Source organism: Vitis riparia, unplaced genomic scaffold (genome assembly GCF_004353265.1).
Source record: "Vitis riparia cultivar Riparia Gloire de Montpellier isolate 1030 unplaced genomic scaffold, EGFV_Vit.rip_1.0 scaffold345_pilon_pilon, whole genome shotgun sequence".
Taxonomy (NCBI): domain Eukaryota; kingdom Viridiplantae; phylum Streptophyta; class Magnoliopsida; order Vitales; family Vitaceae; genus Vitis; species Vitis riparia.
The window spans coordinates 84,666-107,585 of NW_023269669.1; the positions used below are offsets into that span (position 1 = coordinate 84,666).

At 38.6% G+C, this 22,920-nt stretch overlaps 1 protein-coding gene and 1 pseudogene across 1 annotated transcript; both read right to left on the bottom strand.

Moving 5' to 3' along the window:
- Positions 1-479: 479 nt before the first annotated feature.
- On the bottom strand, positions 480-1,187 carry LOC117909772 (annotated as a pseudogene).
- A 387-nt stretch (positions 1,188-1,574) lies between these two features.
- Positions 1,575-2,033, bottom strand: LOC117909776 (40S ribosomal protein S15a-like). The gene is given in 1 exon segment (XM_034823827.1): positions 1,575-2,033. A coding segment is annotated over 1 exon segment (378 nt). The 5' UTR covers positions 1,971-2,033; the 3' UTR covers positions 1,575-1,592.
- Positions 2,034-22,920: the final 20,887 nt, after the last annotated feature.

Here is a 22,920-nt window from a genome sequence, read left to right on the forward strand (position 1 = left end):
CTCATATCACCAATCAGATAAAGAAGCACCAATATCATGCATGGTATTATTTCAAATTCACTTTTATTTTGATGAAAATTTATTTGATGTGGGGCCCCACCAAAGCCCGTTTTATTTTTGAGTGAATTAATTTTGTAAATTCTATAATTAAGAATTACGAAAATAAATTCACACTTATTTCAAAACATTTAAAAAAAAAACATAGAAAATTCAAAAGTGGCTTGCCGAAGAGAAAATGGCAACCAAGTTTTATTAGAAATGGGATTTTGAGTCCTAAAAACTCTAAGGATGAAAGCTTTGGAGAGTTGAAATTATTCAAAAATAAAACATAAAATATATTAATAAATAGATAAGTAAAATCTGGAGGATTTAAAAAAATATATATTTTTTATTTTTTTTTTAAACAAATGACACGTAGCTCCAATAGGGCCATGCAAATCATACAAGAGTTGGTCCCCAGGGGTGCATGTGGGATTACTCTATTGGTAAAAGGGGTAGCCAATCATGTTAGCAAAGTGTCCCATAGGAAGACCGGGCTGGGAATATGGATGCATAGGAGGAAGGATGCTAAGGAAAGGCAGGTCTGGTAATACATCTTTTTGGATGTTACCCCACTTGATATATTGAGAGAGCCACTTGAACCTATCACCATAGCCCATTTTGCAGCACATAAATACTTCAAGGGAGGGGGACATATGAGTCTGCAAGGTTCACCTTCCCCTTCCCAATGGTGAAGTTTGGTCGGACCAAGGTGATAGCGTAATTCATCCTCAGAATGCAGCATGTGGTATGTCAACCTTGTTTCCCAACACAAGGAATGGGACATTGGCCAGGACTTCATCAGAGAGCAGTGCACCCAATTCTTTCTTGGATTCTGCAAACCTCTCCTTATCATAGGCAACCACCAGGTACACTACAGCATCCACTTTGACATAGTAATCCTTCCAGACTCCGCGAGCAATCTGATGCCCTCCCAAATCAAAGACCTTGAATTTGATTTTCCCAATACTCAATTCTTCCGATGTCGGATACTGAGTCGACTGATACTGAACCAATCTCTCATCCTTTAACATGTGAAGCAACGTCGTTTTTCCAGCATTATCGAAACTTAGAAACAAGATCTTGGACTCCTTCTGTCACAAGCCGATGGAGGCGAGAACGCCATAAAACCAGTCCAGAATAAGCATAGCTGATGGGTTTTTCATGAGAAACGGACTCCAAAGTTCAACAGATCAACTCAAGTTGATCACAATCAATAGAACAAAGAACTAGGTCGCCGGAGGAGAGAGCGTCGGAGTTCAAACAGTCAATGACTCCGCCGGAGATTCCTGTGTTCCGACTGGTGCAAATGACTTTTGATTCCCAGGTAAGCAAGCCCCGTTTAATGTCTCATTTTGGAATATACCCATCAATCATCACATCCTATGGGTATGGAGACGATGAGAAAGTATCAAAGGTCGTGGTCTAGTTCATGGGTACGGAAGATCAATAACCTCAGGTTTGCTCTACATGTCACCAAGATTTATATTCTCACATGCCATTACAAGCATGGTTTGCTGCTTGCTCTCTTCTTTTCAAATGAATCATGGACCTCAGCAACCCTGCTTCTCTTCTTTTCTCATAGCCTCTTCATGATCCATGATGCCAGCCGAAGTAGTTAGCACCATATATCCAAACTGTCTTGAGGGGAGCAGCCTAGCAGTCCATGGCTCAACATCTTTGACGCCCCTATCAAGATGAAGACCGATAACCCCACATTTGTTAGTCTCCTATTCAGTTCAACAATAATCCTTCCCAAACCTGTGATTGCCAACATACTCGAACTCTCCAATGCCACCATGCTTCTGCGCAAACATGAGAAATTTGACGGTCACTTTTGAGGAAGGTCTGATCATCACCTGTCGGTTCCCACGCTTCTCTGCATTGTACATACTCCTGAGAGCATCATTCAGGATACTAACCCTCACCATCTTCGCCAAACAAGGCCGCAGAGATCTGCAGAAGCGCCTCCAAAGCAGAGAGCAGGAGCTAGGGTTTTGAGAGACTTTGAGGGAATTATGAGTGGTCATGTAGTGAGATTTGGGTGCAAGGATGGAAGGGTAGTTGACATGGAGGATGAGTATGATGGGGTTTGAAAAGAAATGGCAATAGGCATAGAGAGTATGGGATATAGATATGAAGAAATAGGAAAATGGGTTTAGTGGGATGGCTTGATGGGTATAGTGGATGACAATGGGCATAGAGATTTAAAGGAGAATGTGGACATGGAACGGGTATGGGCACGAAGTAGATGTAATGTGGCCATGCATGACCATATGTTGCCATGCAAAGGTGGAGGGAACGGGTCAAGGGTGGTTGAAAAATGACATGTGGTGTAGAGAGATGAAGAGTGGTAATATGGGTAGGGTATTTTCATGCATAGCGGGATGGAGTTATGAGTGAAGGGTATGGTGAGTATGGAACAGGCATGCATGGTGAGAGAAATAAGGTATGGGTAGGGTGGAGTGTGAAAATTATGTGGTGTAGAGAGAAGGACATGGTGGGTGCCATGCATGGCCATGCAAGGAGCTGCAATCAGCATCTCGTTTTTCACCAGGCTTTTCAGAAACCCCAAGCAAAGGATTTGCGTCTCCATTGGCATTGGAAACCATGTATATATGAAGCTTCATCTCCCACATCTCGCGGACCTTGTACTATAACATGAAAACCATTTTCTCTGAATTGCTAGCTTACATGCATCCTCGGCATGTAGTCTTCTGGTACCAACTTGGACACAAAAAGTGGAAAAGAATGCATGTACCTGAGCCAACATCCACTACAGATGGGGTTCTAACAGATTTCTCATCGATGCTTGCTGGCCGACCCAACACTTGCAATATATCAATCACAGTTTAAGCCAGATATACCTCTAATGCTGAAACCCATTCCTCCATTTTTATTTTCATCGCGTTGCTTCAAAGTCAAGCAGTCATCACCTGCAGAATCTTGGGTATGGAAGCCAAAACAATGACTCGTATGAAACACCCATGTACAGGAGCGGAGCTTTTCATTTAAAAAAAAAAAAGAATGGACGAGGAATGAATACCCCATAAACATGAAGTGGCTCATTTCATTTTCCTTGTCCTGTGGGCTCAAAATTGGTGGATTAATCCAAAGGAATGTTTTAAAAAAAGACAAACGAAATGCGAGAAAACTCTCAAGTATTAAACAAACGATCAAAACACAGTTAGATCATCTTTGAGTGAAAGCTGAGAAATATAAGATGAAAAACGCAATATCCAAACCAAAGCCAACTCACAAATGATGCAGAAAAATTACCTATAAAAGAGATGAGGGAAACATGATGATATAATGAACAATGAACCCCAGATAAACTTACCAAACAATGTTTTCCTCAAACCAGAGTTTGTTTGTTTCCAAATCAATTTCATCTGCTCAAGCTTCTTTCTCTTCCTTCACTTCCAGCTGGCCTGCTACTCCCCGTTTTCTTCAAAGTCACTCCCCTTCAAAAGCTCTCTCCGACCAGCATCAAAAACTCCTCTCTCTCCCAGCTTTCTATTCCCCCGCTCTCCCCAAAAAAACCAAACAAAAGCTCCCTCCCTAAAAGCTCTCTGCAGCCTCCCTCAAAAGCCACCAAAAAATCCTTTTCTTCCTCTCCCGGATTTGCCCCTCTAACCACCTCTGTAGCGGCAGCCACCCAAAAGCACCACCCACCAGCAGCCTCTCTCTCATCCGCTCCCGCTAACGGCTTGCAGGAATCTTCTAGAATTTTATTGCCACGTGTCAACCTCTCATTGGTTTTCCAAACCACTAATCTGATTCCTCAACAACCAACCATGCATGGACACGTGGCTCCTTGAGATCGTGACACTTGGCAAAATTGGGCTGCACAAAAACGAGCCCTAAATGGGGGTCTACAGTATGCCAAGTATACTAAAAAATAATGGATATGTATTACTTTAAGAAAGTACAATATGAACTATGAACAAGTAATACATCCAATCCCAGTGTATAAAACATAAAAAACATGGGATTACGAGTTCTACTATAATAAGTAAATACAAAAATATAGATAGATGATCAGGTAGTGGTGGGAGGATTGTGTGGAGGCGATGGCTCGACTGTGGTAGTTTGAGTGCTTTAGATCGGAGTCTCGATCTCTACTGTGGTAGTCTCCTCATGGGACATAGTCTGCTTTGCTGGAGGAGCCTCTTGAGATGGATTTGTAGGCTCTGATGGACCAGGCATATCATGCTCAAGTGGCGACAAAATACCCAAATGATGCTGTATCTGCCTAAGGATGGCAATATGCTGGGTTTGCGTGGCAATAAGCTGATCCTGATGTGCACGTATGACAACTATCTGCTAAGCAAGAACACTCTAAGTGGTAGTCAATGTCTGCAATGTATAACATAGGCCTTTGAACTCTGAAGTGGATATGGTGATAGTAGACTCAGATGGAGGAGGCGTTGATGTAACTAGTACGACTGGTGGAGTCTCAGGAGTGGTAGGAGGAGCAGAAGATGTTGCCTCAAGTGTGGGCACTATAGAAGGTGCTACTAGGGCAGGTGGTATGATCTCTGCAGGTATCTCAGCCTGTTGTGCCTGCTGTGGTTGCTCGTCCTGTGGTAACTCTAGATGTGCTGGCTTAGCTGGGGCTCCTAGAGGTGCAACATAAGCTGTCATATAATTCCATTTGTCGAGAGTGAATAGCTCTCGGTAAATGCGTCGACGCTCAAGCTGAGGCTCAGAAGGATAGCCTAAATGCTCTAATATCTAATCGAGCAGACTAGGAAAAAGTAGGGGAATGGCATCTGCTCTCTATAGCTTCTTCCTATGGACCTTCTCTTCAAAGTAAAGAAGAGAGATCATAATCAAATGATGAGGGCCAAAGTAAAAACCCTCTGATATCCTGAATTAGGCCTCTAGTATAGCTCATCTCCTCTGCACCAGATGCTGAAGTTGAAATATGTTGGAGCATAGCACCATATCCAGAAGAAACATCCCAGGTGGAAGCTCCTTCCTAAAAAGAAATGGGCGTGTAGATGTCCCCTTGGACAATATACAAACCATGTTCGTTTGAGAAAAATGAGCCCACTCTTTGTAATCTGCTGGACTCACAGGCTCATATGGAATGTGTAGGGCCTCTGCAATGTCTGGCTTCTAAGATACCATGGCGTCCATCAATAGTGAAGTGGATGACAGTAGGATCCCGGACACGATGTGTAGTTATAGACTGGTAAAAGTCTAATGCTACTCGGGGATAAAAGAAATCCCTTAGAGTCATCAGGTGCTCCAAATGGTATCTCTGCAGTAGGTGGAATGAATTTCTGAGCTTCGGCTGGTGTTTGAAAGTCTCTCTATCAAAGCATAGCTCGGAGTGGAATGGCCTAGCTCGGTAATCCAAATTTCCCTCTATAAGTGGCTGTGTAACCATAGGTTTCCTGATAATCCCTTCCGGAGTCATCCCAGAAGGAATCTGAGACTTTGTAGTAGGCGGCTGATTCGACTCGAGCAACAGCGCCATTTGATTCATCCCCGGCAACGGCGCCATTTGATGCGACTCATGGTAGCTTAGCTTTAAAGGCGTATCAACAAAATTTATACCTTAGATACTATAGCATAGTGGTTCTAGGATCGTTCACTGGGAAGGGTTTTCGCAAACACAAGTGATATTCAAATTAGGAAAATAGGTGATTTTCTTATGGATGTTAGCTTTAAAAGAAGTAAATGTTTTAGAAAGATTTAAACTAATTTAAGCTAACATTAAAGACTAAAATGAAAGGGTGTAAAAACAAGTTTCTCAAAGATAGGATAGCTATGCTCTGGCTCTTATGCAAATTAGAAATCTCAGGATAGGCTCCTCGCGTTGGGGTTGCAACTATGGTGATGATTGCTTCCCGAACCGGTATGAATTTAGCAAATCAAGTTTTAATCCTTTAAAATGGCAAAACAGATGGTAGTGAATTTCATCAATGGTTATTCACCTTAGACTCCCTTTGAATGGCTCGTAAGAGATAACTAATGGTCTAAAGCCAAAAGCTTACCAAATATTGGCAACTCAAAGTCATTCCGGGTGATAAACTCACCTTTCAATGGCCATTGAAATTGGTTCTAATAGATTAATGCAAAACTTGGAATTGAAAACCTCACCTTCCAATAGCTCGTAGGAGATAACTAATGGATAGAAATCCAAAAGCTTATCAAGTATTGGCCGTTGGAAGTTGTCTAATGGAAATAAAAACTAAACTTTGCATTAATGAACTATTAATGAAAAATGACTACCTTACCTTCCGGGTGCAAGAAATTTCCATGGGAATGCATCCAAGCCATCACATAACATCCATACTTTGAGAAACTTAAAAGGTTAGCCTCTCATCCTTGGGGATTTCATCCACCAAGGATGTTTGGCTACTAAGAAAATAAGAAAGAGAAGAGAAGGAAAAACAGAGCAAGGCTCTGTGGTATATTTCAATATATATGGGTATATTACATATATTTCTCCATATATGTTTCAACGGATGCAAAGGAGTATAAATAGAGAAGTTTTTCCAACCTTCCTAGCTAAGAAATCTTATGATTGGTGGATTAAAAGGAGAAGAATGGAAATTTATACAAAAATATCTAAAAGAAAAGATCTCGTGTGGAGTCGGCAAAACAGGGGAGGGGGTGTGCGAAATTCGCACAGGTGTGCGAAATTTTCGCACACCTGGAGCAGTTTTCTTCCGAAGGTCATAACTTCCTCGTTTCAGCTCCAAATCGTGCACGGTTTGAAGCGTTGGATTCTTGACTTCTTGAGCTTTGAAACGGTATATAGCATGTAGAAAATGGACTTCGGGAAGTGCTCCAAAAATGCCAAAGAACACTGCAGATGCTGACCTCAGATTTCCTCCTTGCTTCTCTTTGCTTTTCTTTTGCTTTTCTTTGCTTCTCTTTGCTTTTCTTTGCTTTTCTTTGCTTTTCTTCTTTGGTTGGCTTGTCTAAGTAGCTCCTCCATCATTTGGCATGCTTGAATTGATTCATAAGCTGATATAAACATGTAAACTTGCCACAAAATGGTTAAAACCAATTACTAAGGACCTTAATGAATTAATTGGGTTAAATGAATATGATTACTACACAAAGGTGCTTAAAACCATTATAATTAGGTCTACAAAATAGCACTTTTTGGTAGTAATCACACCCCCCAACCGACTCATTGCTAGTCCCTTAGCAATGGAGGAGATAAAAACTAAGTAAACTATAATATACATAAAAGGGATCATGCGAATCACTCCGAAAAATGATATGAGTGGCATGATGGACATCCATGGATCAATAAAAATGTGAAACTCAACCTATAATAAGAGTTGTCAAAGCATTTACTTGATCATAGAGTACAAAGAATGGATATTATGCAAGTTTAAGCATCAAAAGAATTTCCACTCTCAAAAGATCAAAATCAAATTCTTCCACTAAAAGCTAAGTGTTAATGTGATTAGCTTCCGAGTATAGTATGGATAACTATCATCTCCCCCCAACCTAAGTCTTTCTTTAAGCTTAGCAAAATTAACCATCTCTTGATAGGCTAGGAACGCACCTCTTATTCACAATTCTTTTCACTTACTAAACTTAACCAATTCACCCATGTAACAAGCAGAGGATCGGTGACTCCCAACCAATAAAGGCTTAGGGCACCAGGCTTTAAAGGCTTTCGCCACCCCTTCGGACCATGCTCAGGTTTCAAGGCAAGCAAAGAAGTTTATTCTATATTTATTTATTTATTTATTTATTTATTTATTTATTTATTATTTTTTCAAAGACTCATTGGTCTTTATGAGGTGTCCCAACACTATTAAAGAGAGGTTAAAGGTGTCAAATTATGATTTCTCAAGCTTAGAGGGTGAAATAGTTTCAAATCTTATAACCGGAATCTAATGTATGTGTGTGCGAATAGCTTAAGGTGGAAGAGATAAGTTTGCATGCAATGGGAGTTTCAACAATTCATCAACTTTTAGAAGAGCATAATACAAACTCTAAGACTCATGTAATCAAGTTGAAACTCGACTTCTCTCATTTGATTTTGAGAGTTAATCCTTAATATCCATGGAGAGTAGAATAAAAACTTAAAAAAATTAAAATTAAGCAAAAAGCAACTAAATTACCAAAATAAGTTAGCATTAATAACAATACTTCCTTCCTCAACTCTCCCCCTAACCAAGCTGAACATTGTCCTCAATGTGACAAAGCGATTAAAAAATAGGGAGGAAGTGGTACCTCCTGAGTGACATGGAGTTTGAGTCATATTGGAGAAACCACATGTTTCAAAGAAAACATAAGAGTTAGTGAGTAGAGGAAATAGAAAAATGCCAAGCTTAAACAAAAGTTGATGTCTATATATGATGTATCATTAGTAATACATCCAATATAAAGCATCAAAATATGGAATTATCTATACTAATATGTAAATACAAAAATTAAAGAGATGATCAAGTAATGGAAGGGTCCTGTGGAGTTGATGCATCTGTGGTGGCCTTCTGAGTGGGTTGGATCAGGACTTTGGCCTTTATTATGGTATTCTCCTTGGATGGCATAATCTCCTCAACTGGAGCTCTCAGTTGGAGCTATGGGCTTTGATGGTTTAAGGAGGTCAGAAATGGAGTGAGAGGCTTCATGTGTGTGATCCCAGGGTGCGCGGGGCTCTTTGACTGCTCTGGGGAGCTGTGGCATAGCCTCCTCGGGTCTTAGGCATAATGGAGTAAAGAAATGAGGCTTAGAGGCTTAGGTTTGGGGAGGGTAGGGATGAAGAAGTTGAAATTTTCGCACAAGGGGGAGGGGGGGGGGGGGGGGGGGGGGGGGGGGGTAGGTGTGCGAATTTCGCACACCTCAAAAAGGGGTGTGCGAAATTTCGCACAGGGCACTATTCACCCGCGCAAATGCAAAAGTGTGGCTCCTTCAAATGGCCATAACTTCTTCGTTTCAAATCCAAATTGATCACCGTTTGAAGCACTGGACTCCTGAATTCCTAAGCTTCAAAACGAAATATGGCATACATAATTTGAGCTCCAGAAAGTGCTCCAAAAACGTGTCCAACAGTAGCAAAAATGGGTGCGGCTGCAACATTTCCGTTTAAGCTTTGCACAGTCACCTTCAAACGGCCATAACTTCTTCGTTTCAACTCCAAATCGAGCACCGTTTGAAGCTATGGACTCCTGACTTCCCAAGCTTTGAAACGAGATATAGTACGCATGAAATGAACTTCGGGAAGTTTTTCGCACAGGGGAGGGGGGGGTGTGCGAATTTCGCACACCTCAAAAGGGGTGTGCGAAATTTGCTGAATCTTGTCTTTTTCTCCCCTGTTTTCCCCTGTTTTCACCACCATTTCGATTTTTGCAAGCATCGTACCTGCATGAACACTTCAAAACTCATCTCAAAAACATATTAAAACTAAATTAAAGCTAAGAATTCAAACTAAAACATGCATAAATTTAAAGAAAGCATAGAATTTAAATGAAGCTGATAGCATGTGCCCCAAAAAGAAGATGAACTATTTAGCTCATCCTCACTCACACACCCACGTCATGCTGAAATCCCCCTGGATCCCAAACAAAATTGGCATCCTTCCCATTTGGTCCAAGGGAATTCGTTTCTCTTCTCTTCCCTAAAGAAGTGGATGCTTTAAAGGATTCAGGTAACCCTTTATCATCTTGAACCTTATGATTTTCAATGGAAGGTTGGTCCATAGAGTTGCCATAGCAATCCCCCACCAAAGTGTCGATCTTCAACACTTTCCTTGATCTTTTTGCATTGGTTCCTTGAAGGTTATGGTGGGGTTGAGGAGGAAGCTTCCTTTTCCCCCTTGCTATGTCGAGATTGGTGAGCTTCTCAATGGAGTCTTGAACTTTTTCTATCCTTAGTGATAGATCATTATAAACCTCCCCCATTCTTACATTTATTGAACTCTCCAAATTATCAATTTTTTTCATTAAGATGAGAGTTGATCTTTTGTTGCTCACCTACAAAGTCCTCCATGACTTTGCTTATCTTCAAAATGGCTTGCTCCAATGAAGATGTACTCATTGATGGTTGAGGTTGAGGTTGGGTTGTAAGGTTGGGATGGTTATTCCAACTTGAGGTGTAGGAGCTTTGGTAACCGTGCATTTCTCTCATAGTTGGAATGGTAGGGCACTCCCCTACCGTATGCTCATATGAATCATCTCTATTCAAAGCATACTTACTACCCCATTGGCTTTGTTGACTTTGCCTTTTCTCTAATTCAATCCGATCCCTCATGGATAAGTATGCGAATTTGTCCTTCTCATGATCATAATGAGAGCTTTGATCTTCATGTAAAATTTCCATTTCTAAAAAAATGATATTCAACTAAGGCTCTTTTCTTCAACTTGTACCTGGGTTCCCTCTTGGTCTCGAATCCAACAAGGAATGCACAAATTGAAATTAAAACAAAAATAAAAGAAAAGAGAATAAAAAATTTAACTAAATAAAAACTAAACTAAAAAAAAAAAAAAAATTAGAAGAAAACTCACCAAACTTGTGATGAAGATCACAAGTTACCCTTAATGGTTGCTTCAATGTGCTTGTGGCACCTTCCCCGGCAACGGCGCCATTTGATTCGACTCGAGCAACGGCGCCATTTGATTCATCCCCGGCAACGGCGCCATTTGATTCGACTCGAGCAACAGCGCCATTTGATTCATCCCCGGCAACGGCGCCATTTGATGCGACTCATGGTAGCTTAGCTTTAAAGGCGTATCAACAAAATTTATACCTTAGATACTATTACTAAAGTAGCCAAGCTACTATAGCATAGTGGTTCTAGGATCGTTCACTGGGAAGGGTTTTCGCAAACACAAGTGATATTCAAATTAGGAAAATAGGTGATTTTCTTATGGATGTTAGCTTTAAAAGAAGTAAATGTTTTAGAAAGATTTAAACTAATTTAAGCTAACATTAAAGACTAAAATGAAAGGGTGTAAAAACAAGTTTCTCAAAGATAGGATAGCTATGCTCTGGCTCTTATGCAAATTAGAAATCTCAGGATAGGCTCCTCGCGTTGGGGTTGCAACTATGGTGATGCTTGCTTCCCGAACCGGTATGAATTTAGCAAATCAAGTTTTAATCCTTTAAAATGGCAAAACAGATGGTAGTGAATTTCATCAATGGTTATTCACCTTAGACTCCCTTTGAATGGCTCGTAAGAGATAACTAATGGTCTAAAGCCAAAAGCTTACCAAATATTGGCAACTCAAAGTCATTCCGGGTGATAAACTCACCTTTCAATGGCCATTGAAATTGGTTCTAATAGATTAAAGCAAAACTTTGAATTGAAAACCTCACCTTCCAATAGCTCGTAGGAGATAACTAATGGATAGAAATCCAAAAGCTTATCAAGTATTGGCCGTTGGAAGTTGTCCAATGGAAATAAAAACTAAACTTTGCATTAATGAACTATTAATGAAAAACGACTACCTTACCTTCCGGGTGCAAGAAATTTCCATGGGAATGCATCCAAGCCATCACATAACATCCATACTTTGAGAAACTTAAAAGGTTAGCCTCTCATCCTTGGGGATTTCATCCACCAAGGATGTTTGGCTACTAAGAAAATAAGAAAGAGAAGAGAAGGAAAAACAGAGCAAGGCTCTGTGGTATATTTCAATATATATGGGTATATTACATATATTTCTCCATATATGTTTCAACGGATGCAAAGGAGTATAAATAGAGAAGTTTTTCCAACCTTCCTAGCTAAGAAATCTTATGATTGGTGGATTACAAGGAGAAGAATGGAAATTTATACAAAAATATCTAAAAGAAAAGATCTCGTGTGGAGTCGGCAAAACAGGGGAGGGGGTGTGCGAAATTCGCACAGGTGTGCGAAAGTTTCGCACACCTGGAGCAGTTTTCTTCCGAAGGTCATAACTTCTTCGTTTCAGCTCCAAATTGTGCACGGTTTGAAGCGTTGGATTCTTGACTTCTTGAGCTTTGAAACGGTATATAGCATGTAGAAAATGGACTTCGGGAAGTGCTCCAAAAATTCCAAATAACACTGTAGATGCTGACCTCAGATTTCCTCCTTGCTTCTCTTTGCTTTTCTTTTGCTTTTCTTTGCTTCTCTTTGCTTTTCTTTGCTTTTCTTCTTTGGTTGGCTTGTCTAAGTAGCTCCTCCATCATTTGGCATGCTTGAATTGATTCATAAGCTGATATAAACATGTAAACTTGCCACAAAATGGTTAAAACCAATTACTAAGGACCTTAATGAATTAATTGGGTTAAATGAATATGATTACTACACAAAGGTGCTTAAAACCATTATAATTAGGTCTACAAAATAGCACTTTTTGGTAGTAATCAGCGGCTGAGGCTGTGGAGGTGCTGATGACTCTCCTGGGCATGAAACTTTGGGTTTCTTTGCAGAAGGGTGACAAATTGATTTCTTGTGGCGCGTATTGCTTGCCTTAGGAGTAATGGATGGTCTCCTTGTGTCGTACCTATGCTAAGGAGGACTAGATGGCACTCCACCCTCAGAAGGTGGAATGGCAGAGGCCTGTGGAGCCTCAGACATGGAATCTTGCATAGGTGAAGCTCTCAGTCTAGTGTTGCGAGCTGATGGAGACGGGGTTTGGGCCCCTCTCATCTTGGCCATGGCTGAAATGGAGAGGCTCGTGTTCCATAGGGTACACGGAGGTGATTTGTGCCCAACTGGTGTACCTTGATTTCGGTCCTCAGACGGGAGTAATCAACAAAATTTATAACCTATTATACCATGTACTAGGATAGCCTCAGCTAACATAGCATAGTGGCTCTAGGATCGTTCACTGGGATGGGTTTTCACTTCACAATTGATATTATTTCAAAGATGAATTGGTGCTTTTTCATTTCAAGGTTAGCTTTAAAAGAAAACATAATCTTTGGTTGAAAAAAGATTGGTTTTAAGCTAACAAAAAATAATAGTAACTGAAATTACTAATAAAGAAAAGTGTTTCTTGGAGTTTCAGATTACTAGGCTTAGGTTCCTAATACAAAAAGAGAGTTTCGGTCATTTGTTTCTTTTCCTCGCATTGGGGATTTAACATATAGTTATTTCCCGAACCGGTGTGGTACATATGCTTCCCCTTAATGGGTTCAAACACTAAATCCCTGTCACTGATGCATCTTGCAATGGCTCATACCTCTCACCTAGCACTTGCCATTCAAGGTGATCTTTAACCTTGGATTACCCGTCAAAAAGCTCACAAGAGATAACTAATGGATGTCTCCTTAGAGTCCAAAAGCTTACAAAGTGTTGGCTATTCTAGAAAATCCTACCTTTAAACCACCTCCCAAAGGCTCGCAAGAGATAAACTAGTGCATCTCAATGGACGAAAATCACTTGTCTTACCAAGTGTTGGCCCAGGTGATTTAAAGGCGTTTTAAGTTAACTAAAAACATAGAAACCATTAACGGGTCACACTTTCTCTTCATTAAAAATTGAAACAACAAAACTTCCAATTTTTGCATTCGGAAACTTACCTGGCTTTCTTCACTCCAAGAGACAAAAAGCCTAGCCACTCATCCTTTGAGGAAACATCCTCAGAGTTTGATTGGCTAGAAATAAAAATAATGAGAAAATAAAAATATGAAGGAAAAGCCGAGCAAGTGCTTTGTAAAATATATTTCTTACTATGATTCTCCTCTCGTCGGATTATATCTATATCGGATCTATCATCCTTTCTTTACATTGGTTCAGAGATATATATAGAAGATATTTTCTAAGATATATCCCAATAATATCTTTAGCTTATTTAAGGAGAAAATAGAAATTTACACAAAATATCTTGAGAAAAAATCTAAATGAGTCGGTTGCAAATATCTGAGTTTACACAAGTGGATTTCGCAAGTTGAAACATGACTTGCGAAAATTTCGCACGTTTGAATTGTCCATTTTGCAAGTTTGAACTTTGATTTTGCAAGTTGAATTTGTGATTTCGCAACTTGGAGGTGATTTTGCAACTTGGAGATGATTTGCAACTTGATTCGCAGCTTGGAGGTGATTTCGCAACGTGGTTCGCAACTGCAAAGATGGAGTTTCAACTTGCGAAGTGGCACACGTGTGCTTGCAGGTGGTTTCACAGCTGTAAAACACCTTGCGAAATTTTCGCAAGTGGATTTCATTTCGCAGCTGCGAAATGGGCTTTGGGCTGAGAAATTTTCGCAATGAAAGGTTGATTTCGTAGCTACGAAATTTTCGCACAGCTTGATGCGGTTGTCTTCAAACGGCCATAACTTCTTCATTTCAACTCCAATTCGTGCACCGTTTGAAGTGTTGGACTCCTGACTTCCCGAGATTCGAAATGAAATATAGTATGTATGAAATGGACTCTAAGAAGTACTCGAAATGTGTCCAAAAGTTTCTATCCTCTTGAATTCTTCATGTTAGATTTCTCTTTTTGCTTTCCCTCCTTGCATTCATTATTTGCTTTTGGAAAATGATGAAAAAGCTCCAAAGCTTGGTTTCTTCATGTAAATGAGCTTCCATTTTCTTTTCCATGGACTATAAAAAGCTCTCCCTGGTGATTAAAAAGCTATCAAAAACACCAAAACTTAACACAATTTGATTAGAAACGATTGCAAGGGTCCTTAACATGCCAATTGAGTTAAAAGGTAATAAATAATACTCAAAAGTGTTTAGAAGAGCTAATTACAAGCTATAAAATAGTACTTTTTGAGTAGTAATCAGGAGGTGCGCGGAGTGGTCCTCTTTAGACGCTCGACTTCTGGGCTTCCTTTGGAGGGGATCCTTTGATATTTTTGGGCTTCACAACTTAGAGGGCTTTTTCGCAAGTTGGAGTGACTGTGCGAAATGAAAAATGAGAGAATCAGAGGTTTAAATAGACATTTAAACGACGGTTGGTATTTTTGTAAGTTGAAGGTGATTTCACAACTTGGTGGTGATTTCGTAACTTGGTTCTCCACTTGATTCGCAACTGCGAAATTGAATTTTGAAGTTGCGAAATGGCACACTTGTGCCTAGGAGGTGTTTCGCAGCTACGAAAATTTTCGCAAGTTGGCTAGTGGACTTGCGAAATTTGGCTTTGAGGATTTCACAAGTTGGTTCGCAGTTGTGAAATTGGCTTTTAAAGTTGCGAAATAGCACACATATGCCTAGAAGGTGTTTCGTAGCTGCAAAAATTTTTGCAAGTTGAATAGTGAACTTGCGAAATTTGGCTTTGAGGATTTCGCAAGTTGACCCTCATTTTCGCAAGTTGAAATTTTGCTCTATTTTTCTCCTTCTTTGGTTTTTTATGACTTCCTTCCAATTCCTTTGAAATTCCTCCTAATTTTGATCATTCAAAAAGTCTAAGTTATATCAAAATAAAATAAATCAAAGCTAAAATTAAAATTAAAACAATTAATAAAGTTTTTAAATCAACAAAATTAAAACAAAACATGGACTTTGATTAGTCTTCAAAAAGACTAAGTCCATCTACCCCCCTTTTTGGTTAAGATTTCTGTGGCTCAAGGAGACTGACTTCCTCCTTGTCTTGATTGAATGGCTCCATGAATGGTTTGAGATGGTGGCCATTGACTTTGAAAGTGTCCATGCTGTTGGAATTGAGTAGTTCCACTACTTTATTGAGATGAACTTGGTGAATAATGAAAGGGCCTATCCACCTTGACTTTAGCTTTCCTGAAAAGATATGGAGCCTAGAGTCATAGAGTAAGACTCTTTGTCCTTTTCGAAATTATTTGTTGGAGATTAACTGATCATGCCACCTCTTAATCCTCTGTTTTGCAACTTTGGAATTGATGTAGGCATCATTTCTCAATTCCTTCATCTCATTAAGGTCTAAGAACCTCTTCATCCTGGTTCTGTTCAAGTCCATGTTTACCTTCTTAATTGCCCACCAAGCCTTGTATTCAACTTCCATAGGGAGATGACATGCTTTGTGATAGACTAGGCGATAAGGAGACATGCCAAGAATAGTCTTGTAAGTTGTTCTATATGCCCATAGTGAATCATGGAGCTTAACAGACTAATCTCTTCTGCTTGTGTTCACCACCTTCATCAATATATTCTTGATTTCCCTGTTTGCTAACTCAACTTGCTCGGAAGTCTGAGGGTGGTAAGGTGTAGCTACCTTATGCTTCACCCCATACTTGCCAAAAAGAGTTTCAAGAGGCTTGTTGCAAAATGAGTACCTTCATCACCGATTATAGCCTTGGGCACCCCAAATCTTGAGAAGATGTTCTCTTTAAGAAACTTAAGAACAACTCTGTGGTCATTGTGTTTACACGGGATTGCCTTAACCCATTTAGAAACATAGTCTACCCCCACCAAAATGTAAGAGTTACCAAAAGGCATAGGGAAAGGTCCCATGAAGTCAATGCCCCAAACATCGAAGAGATCAACTATTAAAATGGGGTTCATAGGCATTTGATTTCTACGTGTTAGCTTTCCAAGCCTTTGGCATCTATCACAACTCCTACACATGGTGTGAGCATCTTTGAAAAGTGAGACGGTCAACTGAAATCTGATTGCAACACCTTCATGGTTGTTTTTTGAAATGCAAAGTGGCCTCCACATGCGCTTTCATGGAAATGACTGGGGATTCCCTATTGCTCTCATTCAGGGACACACTTCTTTATTATTTGATCTGCACAATACTTGAAAAGAAAAGGTATTCCCAATAGTAAGCATGAATTTTTGCAAAGAAGTGCTTCCTATCTTGTACTTTACACTCACTTGGAACTGTTGGGTGCACAAATGAGTGATCAATTTTGTTTGTTCCTCATGAGATTTGCATATCATGTGTCATATTAAGGAATATCCTCTTCTCGTTGATGAGATCTATTTGGGGCAATGATGCATGGGCAGATGGTCAGTATTGATTTCTTACTTTATATGAGCATCATTTGTTATATTGAGGAAATATTCCCCACTTTGATGAGATGGATAACTTTCTACCTTGTATTTATGATTCCCTATTCTACACAGGCGATTGTCTTTTCCATGATCAATCATTATCTTTGTAGCCAATTCACTTTCTAGTTTGAGCGTATTCTTAAGGTTTTTCATCATTTGTGATATGGTTAATTTCATATGACTTTGTTTGAGATTGAGACAAATCACATTAGATTTCACCTAAAGAGCATCGATGGACTCCCTAATTGAGTGTTTATGAGACAATTTGTTTTCACCATAGTCGTTCTCTAATCAAACTGTGATGTACATCTATTGAGTTTTATGTTTGAGATCAGTAGACAGAGAATTTATTTAAGATATGGAAAGTTATATGCACATACTTTTTGAGGCCTTTATCATGATGTGTTGTTTCTTTTTTGCTATGATATATATAGTTGCTTATTTCATTTGACTTTCTAGTAGTTGGATGCACCTTCAATACTAGGGCATACCCCCTTATTTAAGATTAATAGGTTTTGCCTAAACTCTATCACTATCTAGCCTAGGTTTTAACCATTGTGGGTTGTCACACTAGACCATGTCCTTTGTGTTGAGATTATTAGATTTTTGCTTACCATCACCCCTTCTCATATAGGCATTTAGATCCATTTTCTCACATAGGCGTTCAAAGCGATTTTCCTCATAGGCGTTCAAAGCCACCATTTTCCCTCATAGATGTTCAAACCCATTTCACTCATAGGCTTTTAAAGCCATTTCTCACATAAGCGTTTAGAGCCATTTCACATAGGCATTTAGAGCCATTTTCCTCATAGGTGTTCAGAGCCACCATTTTCCTTCATAGGCATTTGGAGCCATTTTCCTCATAGACGTTCAAAGCCATTTTCCTCATTGGCCTTTAGAGTCATTTTCTCACATAGGCATTCAGAGTCATTTTCCTCATAGGCCTTTAGAGCCACCATTTTCCCTTATAGGTGTTCAAATCCATTTCACTCATAGGTGTTCAGAGCCATTTCTCACATAGGTGTTCAGAGCCATTTCACATAAGCATTCAGAGCCATTTTCCTCTTAGGCATTCAAAGTCATTTTCTCACATAGGAGTTAAGAGCCATTTTCCTCATAGGCATTTAGAGCCACCATTTTCCCTCATAGGCGTTTAGAGCCATTTCACTCATATGCGTTTAGAGTTATTTCTCACATAAGCATTTAGAGCTAATTTACATAAGCTTTCAGAGCCATAAGTGTTCACAATCACCATTTTCATTAGAATAGGTGTTTGGAGACACCATTTTTCCTTATAAGCATTCAGAGCCACTGATGGAGGCACAACTAACAAATGGAATGCAGATCCTATTCAAGTTCTAGTTGGTTCGATTATAAGGGCTTGAACTAAAAAGTTCAAGGAAACTCTCAATGGACTGATTCAAAACATTTGGGTTGAGGAGAATTCGTGGAGGCCCAAGGAAGGTGCTCTACATGTTCCACAAGGTTGGATTTCCATGATTCAAGCTTTGGAATAATCTAGAAGAATCCCTAAAAAAGAACAACTCACAAAATTGTGTGGATTGAATAGAGTTTCCTAAATTAATGATTACCTAATTTTTGACTCATCAAGGAGATTGGTTGGTGCAATCTTTTAAGATTTTTAAATTACCTTTCTTATTTATTATTATATTTTAATTTTCAAATTTTATGGGGAAGTAATAAATTAGAAATTCCCTTGTTTCCTTTTTTACTTTGGGGTAGGCATGATTTTAGGAAATAATGGATTCAATTTTCAGAATCCAACTTAGGATATTTTAGTTTCCCTTTTCTAGATATCTACGAATCCTAGGCATAATATTTGGTCATTTTCTAATTGCCAAATTCGTGGACCTCTTTGTATTTGAATAGCCATCAACTTATTGAAAAATAATACAGATTTCATTCATAAATTTTGTGAGAGAAAATTCTCTTTGGTTCTTTTACAACTCTTTGAACTTATCGAAAAGATTTTCATGGCGTTCTCCTTCAACTTATCAATCAATCCTTCCATAATTGATTGTGGCATCTTCATTATACCAAGGTTGTTGCTTTCATATAAGCAACGGGTCTTGGTTTCATGCAAATCTATTTCTAAATGATCTTGGAGCCATTTTTTATCCACAAGTTTCTCGATTTCTTGGTGTGGATCGTATCAATTGGTATTAGAGCTTGGCACTAGTTGCAGGTTTGCCCTTTTTTTTTTTAATTTGAAATAAAAAAAAATTTGGAAAAAAACGAAACTAAAACAAAAAAACGAAATTGAAGAAAAAAAAAATGATATTGCAATTCAACTCTTGTAATTCTTGTTTCAATTTTATATCTTTGTGTTCATTTTCGATTCCACAAATCTGAATTTCTTGATCCAAACAAACCCTAAATATGTAGGTTCAAAAGAACTGATTCTTTTATGTGAATTTTGAACCACTTAAATCCGTGACACAACCTTGCTTTGCTAAGCCCTTAAATCCAAATTTCTCTTGGTGAGTCCTTGATGAATTGTTGTTGGCAATCTTGATATTTACTTGATTAGATTGATAAGAACCTATAAGGGATTACTACAAGTGGAAAAAGACAAGAGGGGTGAGCACATAAGAGGGTAAAAGGCAATCTGATTTTGTGTGAAAACACGAGTGAAAATCGAGTGAATCATTTTTGAGTAAAACATGTGAGGAAGTGTATGAGTTTTGTTTTTTTTTTCTAACTTTGTTTTGCAGAAAACAAGTCAAACAACAAGGACAAAAATACTTTCAAGAATGCATCAGAAGAGGTTGATTTGAAGTTTCTCATGGAAGCTTTAATGGGTGAGATGAGAAGAGTATTGAGAGCAGAGATGGAGTAGGTTCATAAACGGATAGATCGGGTAAAGAATGCATGTATGTAGTAACCACAAAACATTCCTCATGTGCATAGGATACAGAGAGTTCAATGTAGGGAAGTGAGAGTTGAAGATGAAGAGTATTATGAGGGCAGTTTTGGTGAAGAAGATGACTATGATTCAATTGTTGGCAATAGGAGATATGGTGGGCGTTTAAAGATACTAGAAATCGGGAAGATAATAACTTAGGTAGTATTAAGATGAAGATTCTGTCATTTCAATGCAAAAGTGATCCCAAAGCTTACCTTGAGTGGGATAAGAAGATAGAATTAGTATTTGATTGTTATAATTATTTCGAGCTTAAAAGGTAAAACTTGCAGCCATTGAATTTTCTGATTATGCGATTATTTGGTGTGATAAACTATTATTAAACAGGAAGAGAAACAGAGAGCGTCCAATAGAAACTTAGGAGGAGATGAAAACTATGATGAGGAGATGGTTTGTTCCAAGCCATTACTATCGTGACTTGTACCAAAAATTACAAAGTCTTACACAAAGTAATCAAAGCATGGAGGATTATTATAAGGAGATGGAAATCGCTATGATCCAATCAAATGTAGACGAGGATCGAGAGGCTACTATGGCTACCTTCTTATTTGGTTTGAACCAGGAAGTTACTAAATTGGTGGAATTTCAAAATTATGTGGAGTTGGAAGATATGGTGCACATGGTTATCAAAATTGAGAACCAACTCAAGAGGAAGGGTAGTAGTACATGGAAAAACCGTAGCTCAGGATTATCATGGAGACTGAATTTTGTGAAGAAAGAGGAGAAGCAAGCCACTACCAAGCCCAAAATCGAGCAAAAAAAAGAAGCGACCAGCTATTGAAATCAAGATAAATCCGATTCTTCTACCACTCAGAATCATGATATTATGTGTTTCAAATGCTAAGGCAATGTTCACATAGCAAGCCAATGTCCAAACAAAAGAGTTATGATATTGTGAAATAATGGTGAGATTGAATCCAATGACAAAGATGAAACATAATCTATGCCACCATTGAAGGATGTGTACAATGAGGAATACGCTGCCCAAGGAGAGCTTTAAGTATGCAAGTCAAAGTAGATGACAAAGTGCAGCGAGAAAACATCTTTCATACTTAATGCCACGTGCAAAATAAGGTATGTAATGTGATTATTAATGGAGGTAGTTGTACTAACGTTGCTAGCACTACAATTGTGGAGAAATTAGGGATGCCAACAATTAAACATCCCTGGCCTTACAAGTTGTAATGGTTTAATGATAGTGGTGAGGCAAGGGTTACTAAAAAGGTGTTGGTATCCTTCCGCATCAAGAAATATGAAGATGAAGTTTTGTGTGATATTGTTTCAATGTAAGTTGGAAACTTGTTACTAGGCCGACCATGGCCATTTGATCGACATGTTAAGAACAATGGTTTCACCAACAAATACTCATTTATGCTTAATCAAAGGACAATTACACTAGTCCATTTGTCACCAAAACAGGTCTATGAAGATCAAATAAGGTTACAAAGAGAGAGAGATATAAATAAAGAAAAAAAAGAAAAAAGTGAAAATTAGAAAGAAAAAAAAAAGGCCGACAAAAATGAGAGATAAAATAAGAGAACATATTCGTCCATTGAGAGAAAAGCAAAGAGAAAAACAAATTTCTATGCAAAAGCGAGTGAAATAAAAAGAATAATGTTTTTAAATCAACCAATGATTGTACTTTTGTACAAAGAGGTGTATTTAAACACTAACAAACTTGATGTGTCTTTACCTAGTTCTATTATTTCTTTTTTGCAAGAGTTTGATGATGTCTTTCCCGAGGAGGTTCAACACGGTTTACCTTCTAGTAGTTCTTCCATTCTAAACTAACCAACCTATCAAAGCAATCCTGAGGAGACAAAGAAGCTACAAAGGTAGGTTAGTGAATTGATGAAAAAGGGGTACGTAAGGGAAAGTGTGAGTCTGTGCGCTTTGCTGGTGATTTTGGTTCCTAAGAAGGATGGGGTGTGGAGAATGTGCATTGATTGCCAAGCAATCAACGACATAACAATAAAGTATCATTATCTTATTCCTCACTTTGATGATATGTTAGATGAATTACATGGTGCTTGTGTATTTTCTAAGATTGATCTAAAGGGTGAGTATCACCAAATAAGAATGAAAGAGGGCGATGAATGGAAAACTACTTTAAAAACAAAATATGGTTTATATGAGTAGTTAGTTACGCCATTTAGATTAATTAATGCACCGAGTACTTTCATGTGATTAATGAACCATGTCTTGTGTGCTTTCATAGGCATATTTGTTGTTATTTATTTTTGTATAAATATTCTCATTTATAGCAAAAACTTGGATGATCATGTTGTGCACTCAAATTCAGTTTTGGACGTACTTAGAAAAGAGAGGTTATTTGGTAACTTGAAGAAGTGCACCTTTTGCACTGATAAGCTTGTGTTTCTTGGTTTTTTTTTTTTTATGAGTGCACAAGGAATACAAGTTGATGAAGAGAAGATCCGCCCAATTCAAGACTGGCCAAGTCCCATGAGTGTAGGTCATGTTCGTAGTTTTCATGGACTCACTAGTTTTTACAGGAGGTTTGAGAAAGACTTTAGCAACATCACCGCACCACTTACTGAAGTCATCAAGAAGAACTTTAGATTCAAATGGGGAAACGAACAAGAGAAGGCGTTCCAATTGATCAAGGAAAAATTAACTCATGCTACATTACTTGCTTTGCCTAATTTTACTAAAACGTTTGAAATTGAATGTGATGCTTTAGGTATGGGTATAGACGCAACTCTTATGAAAGGAGGAAAACCAATTGCATATTTCAGTGAGAAGTTAAGCAGGGCAACCTTAAACTGCCCTACTTATGATAAAGAATTATATGCATTGGTTCAAGCATTGGAAACATGGCAACACTATCTTTGTCCTAAGGAGTTCATGATTCACACCAATCATGAGTCCTTAAAGCATTTAAAAGGCCAACAAAAATTGAACAGGAGACATGCATGATGGGTGGAATTCATTGGGACATTTCCATATGTCATCCGATACAAGCAAGGTAAGGAAAACATCGTTGTCGTTACACTTTCTTGAAGGTACATATTAATTTATACTCTTGATGCAAAATTAATTGGTTTTGAGC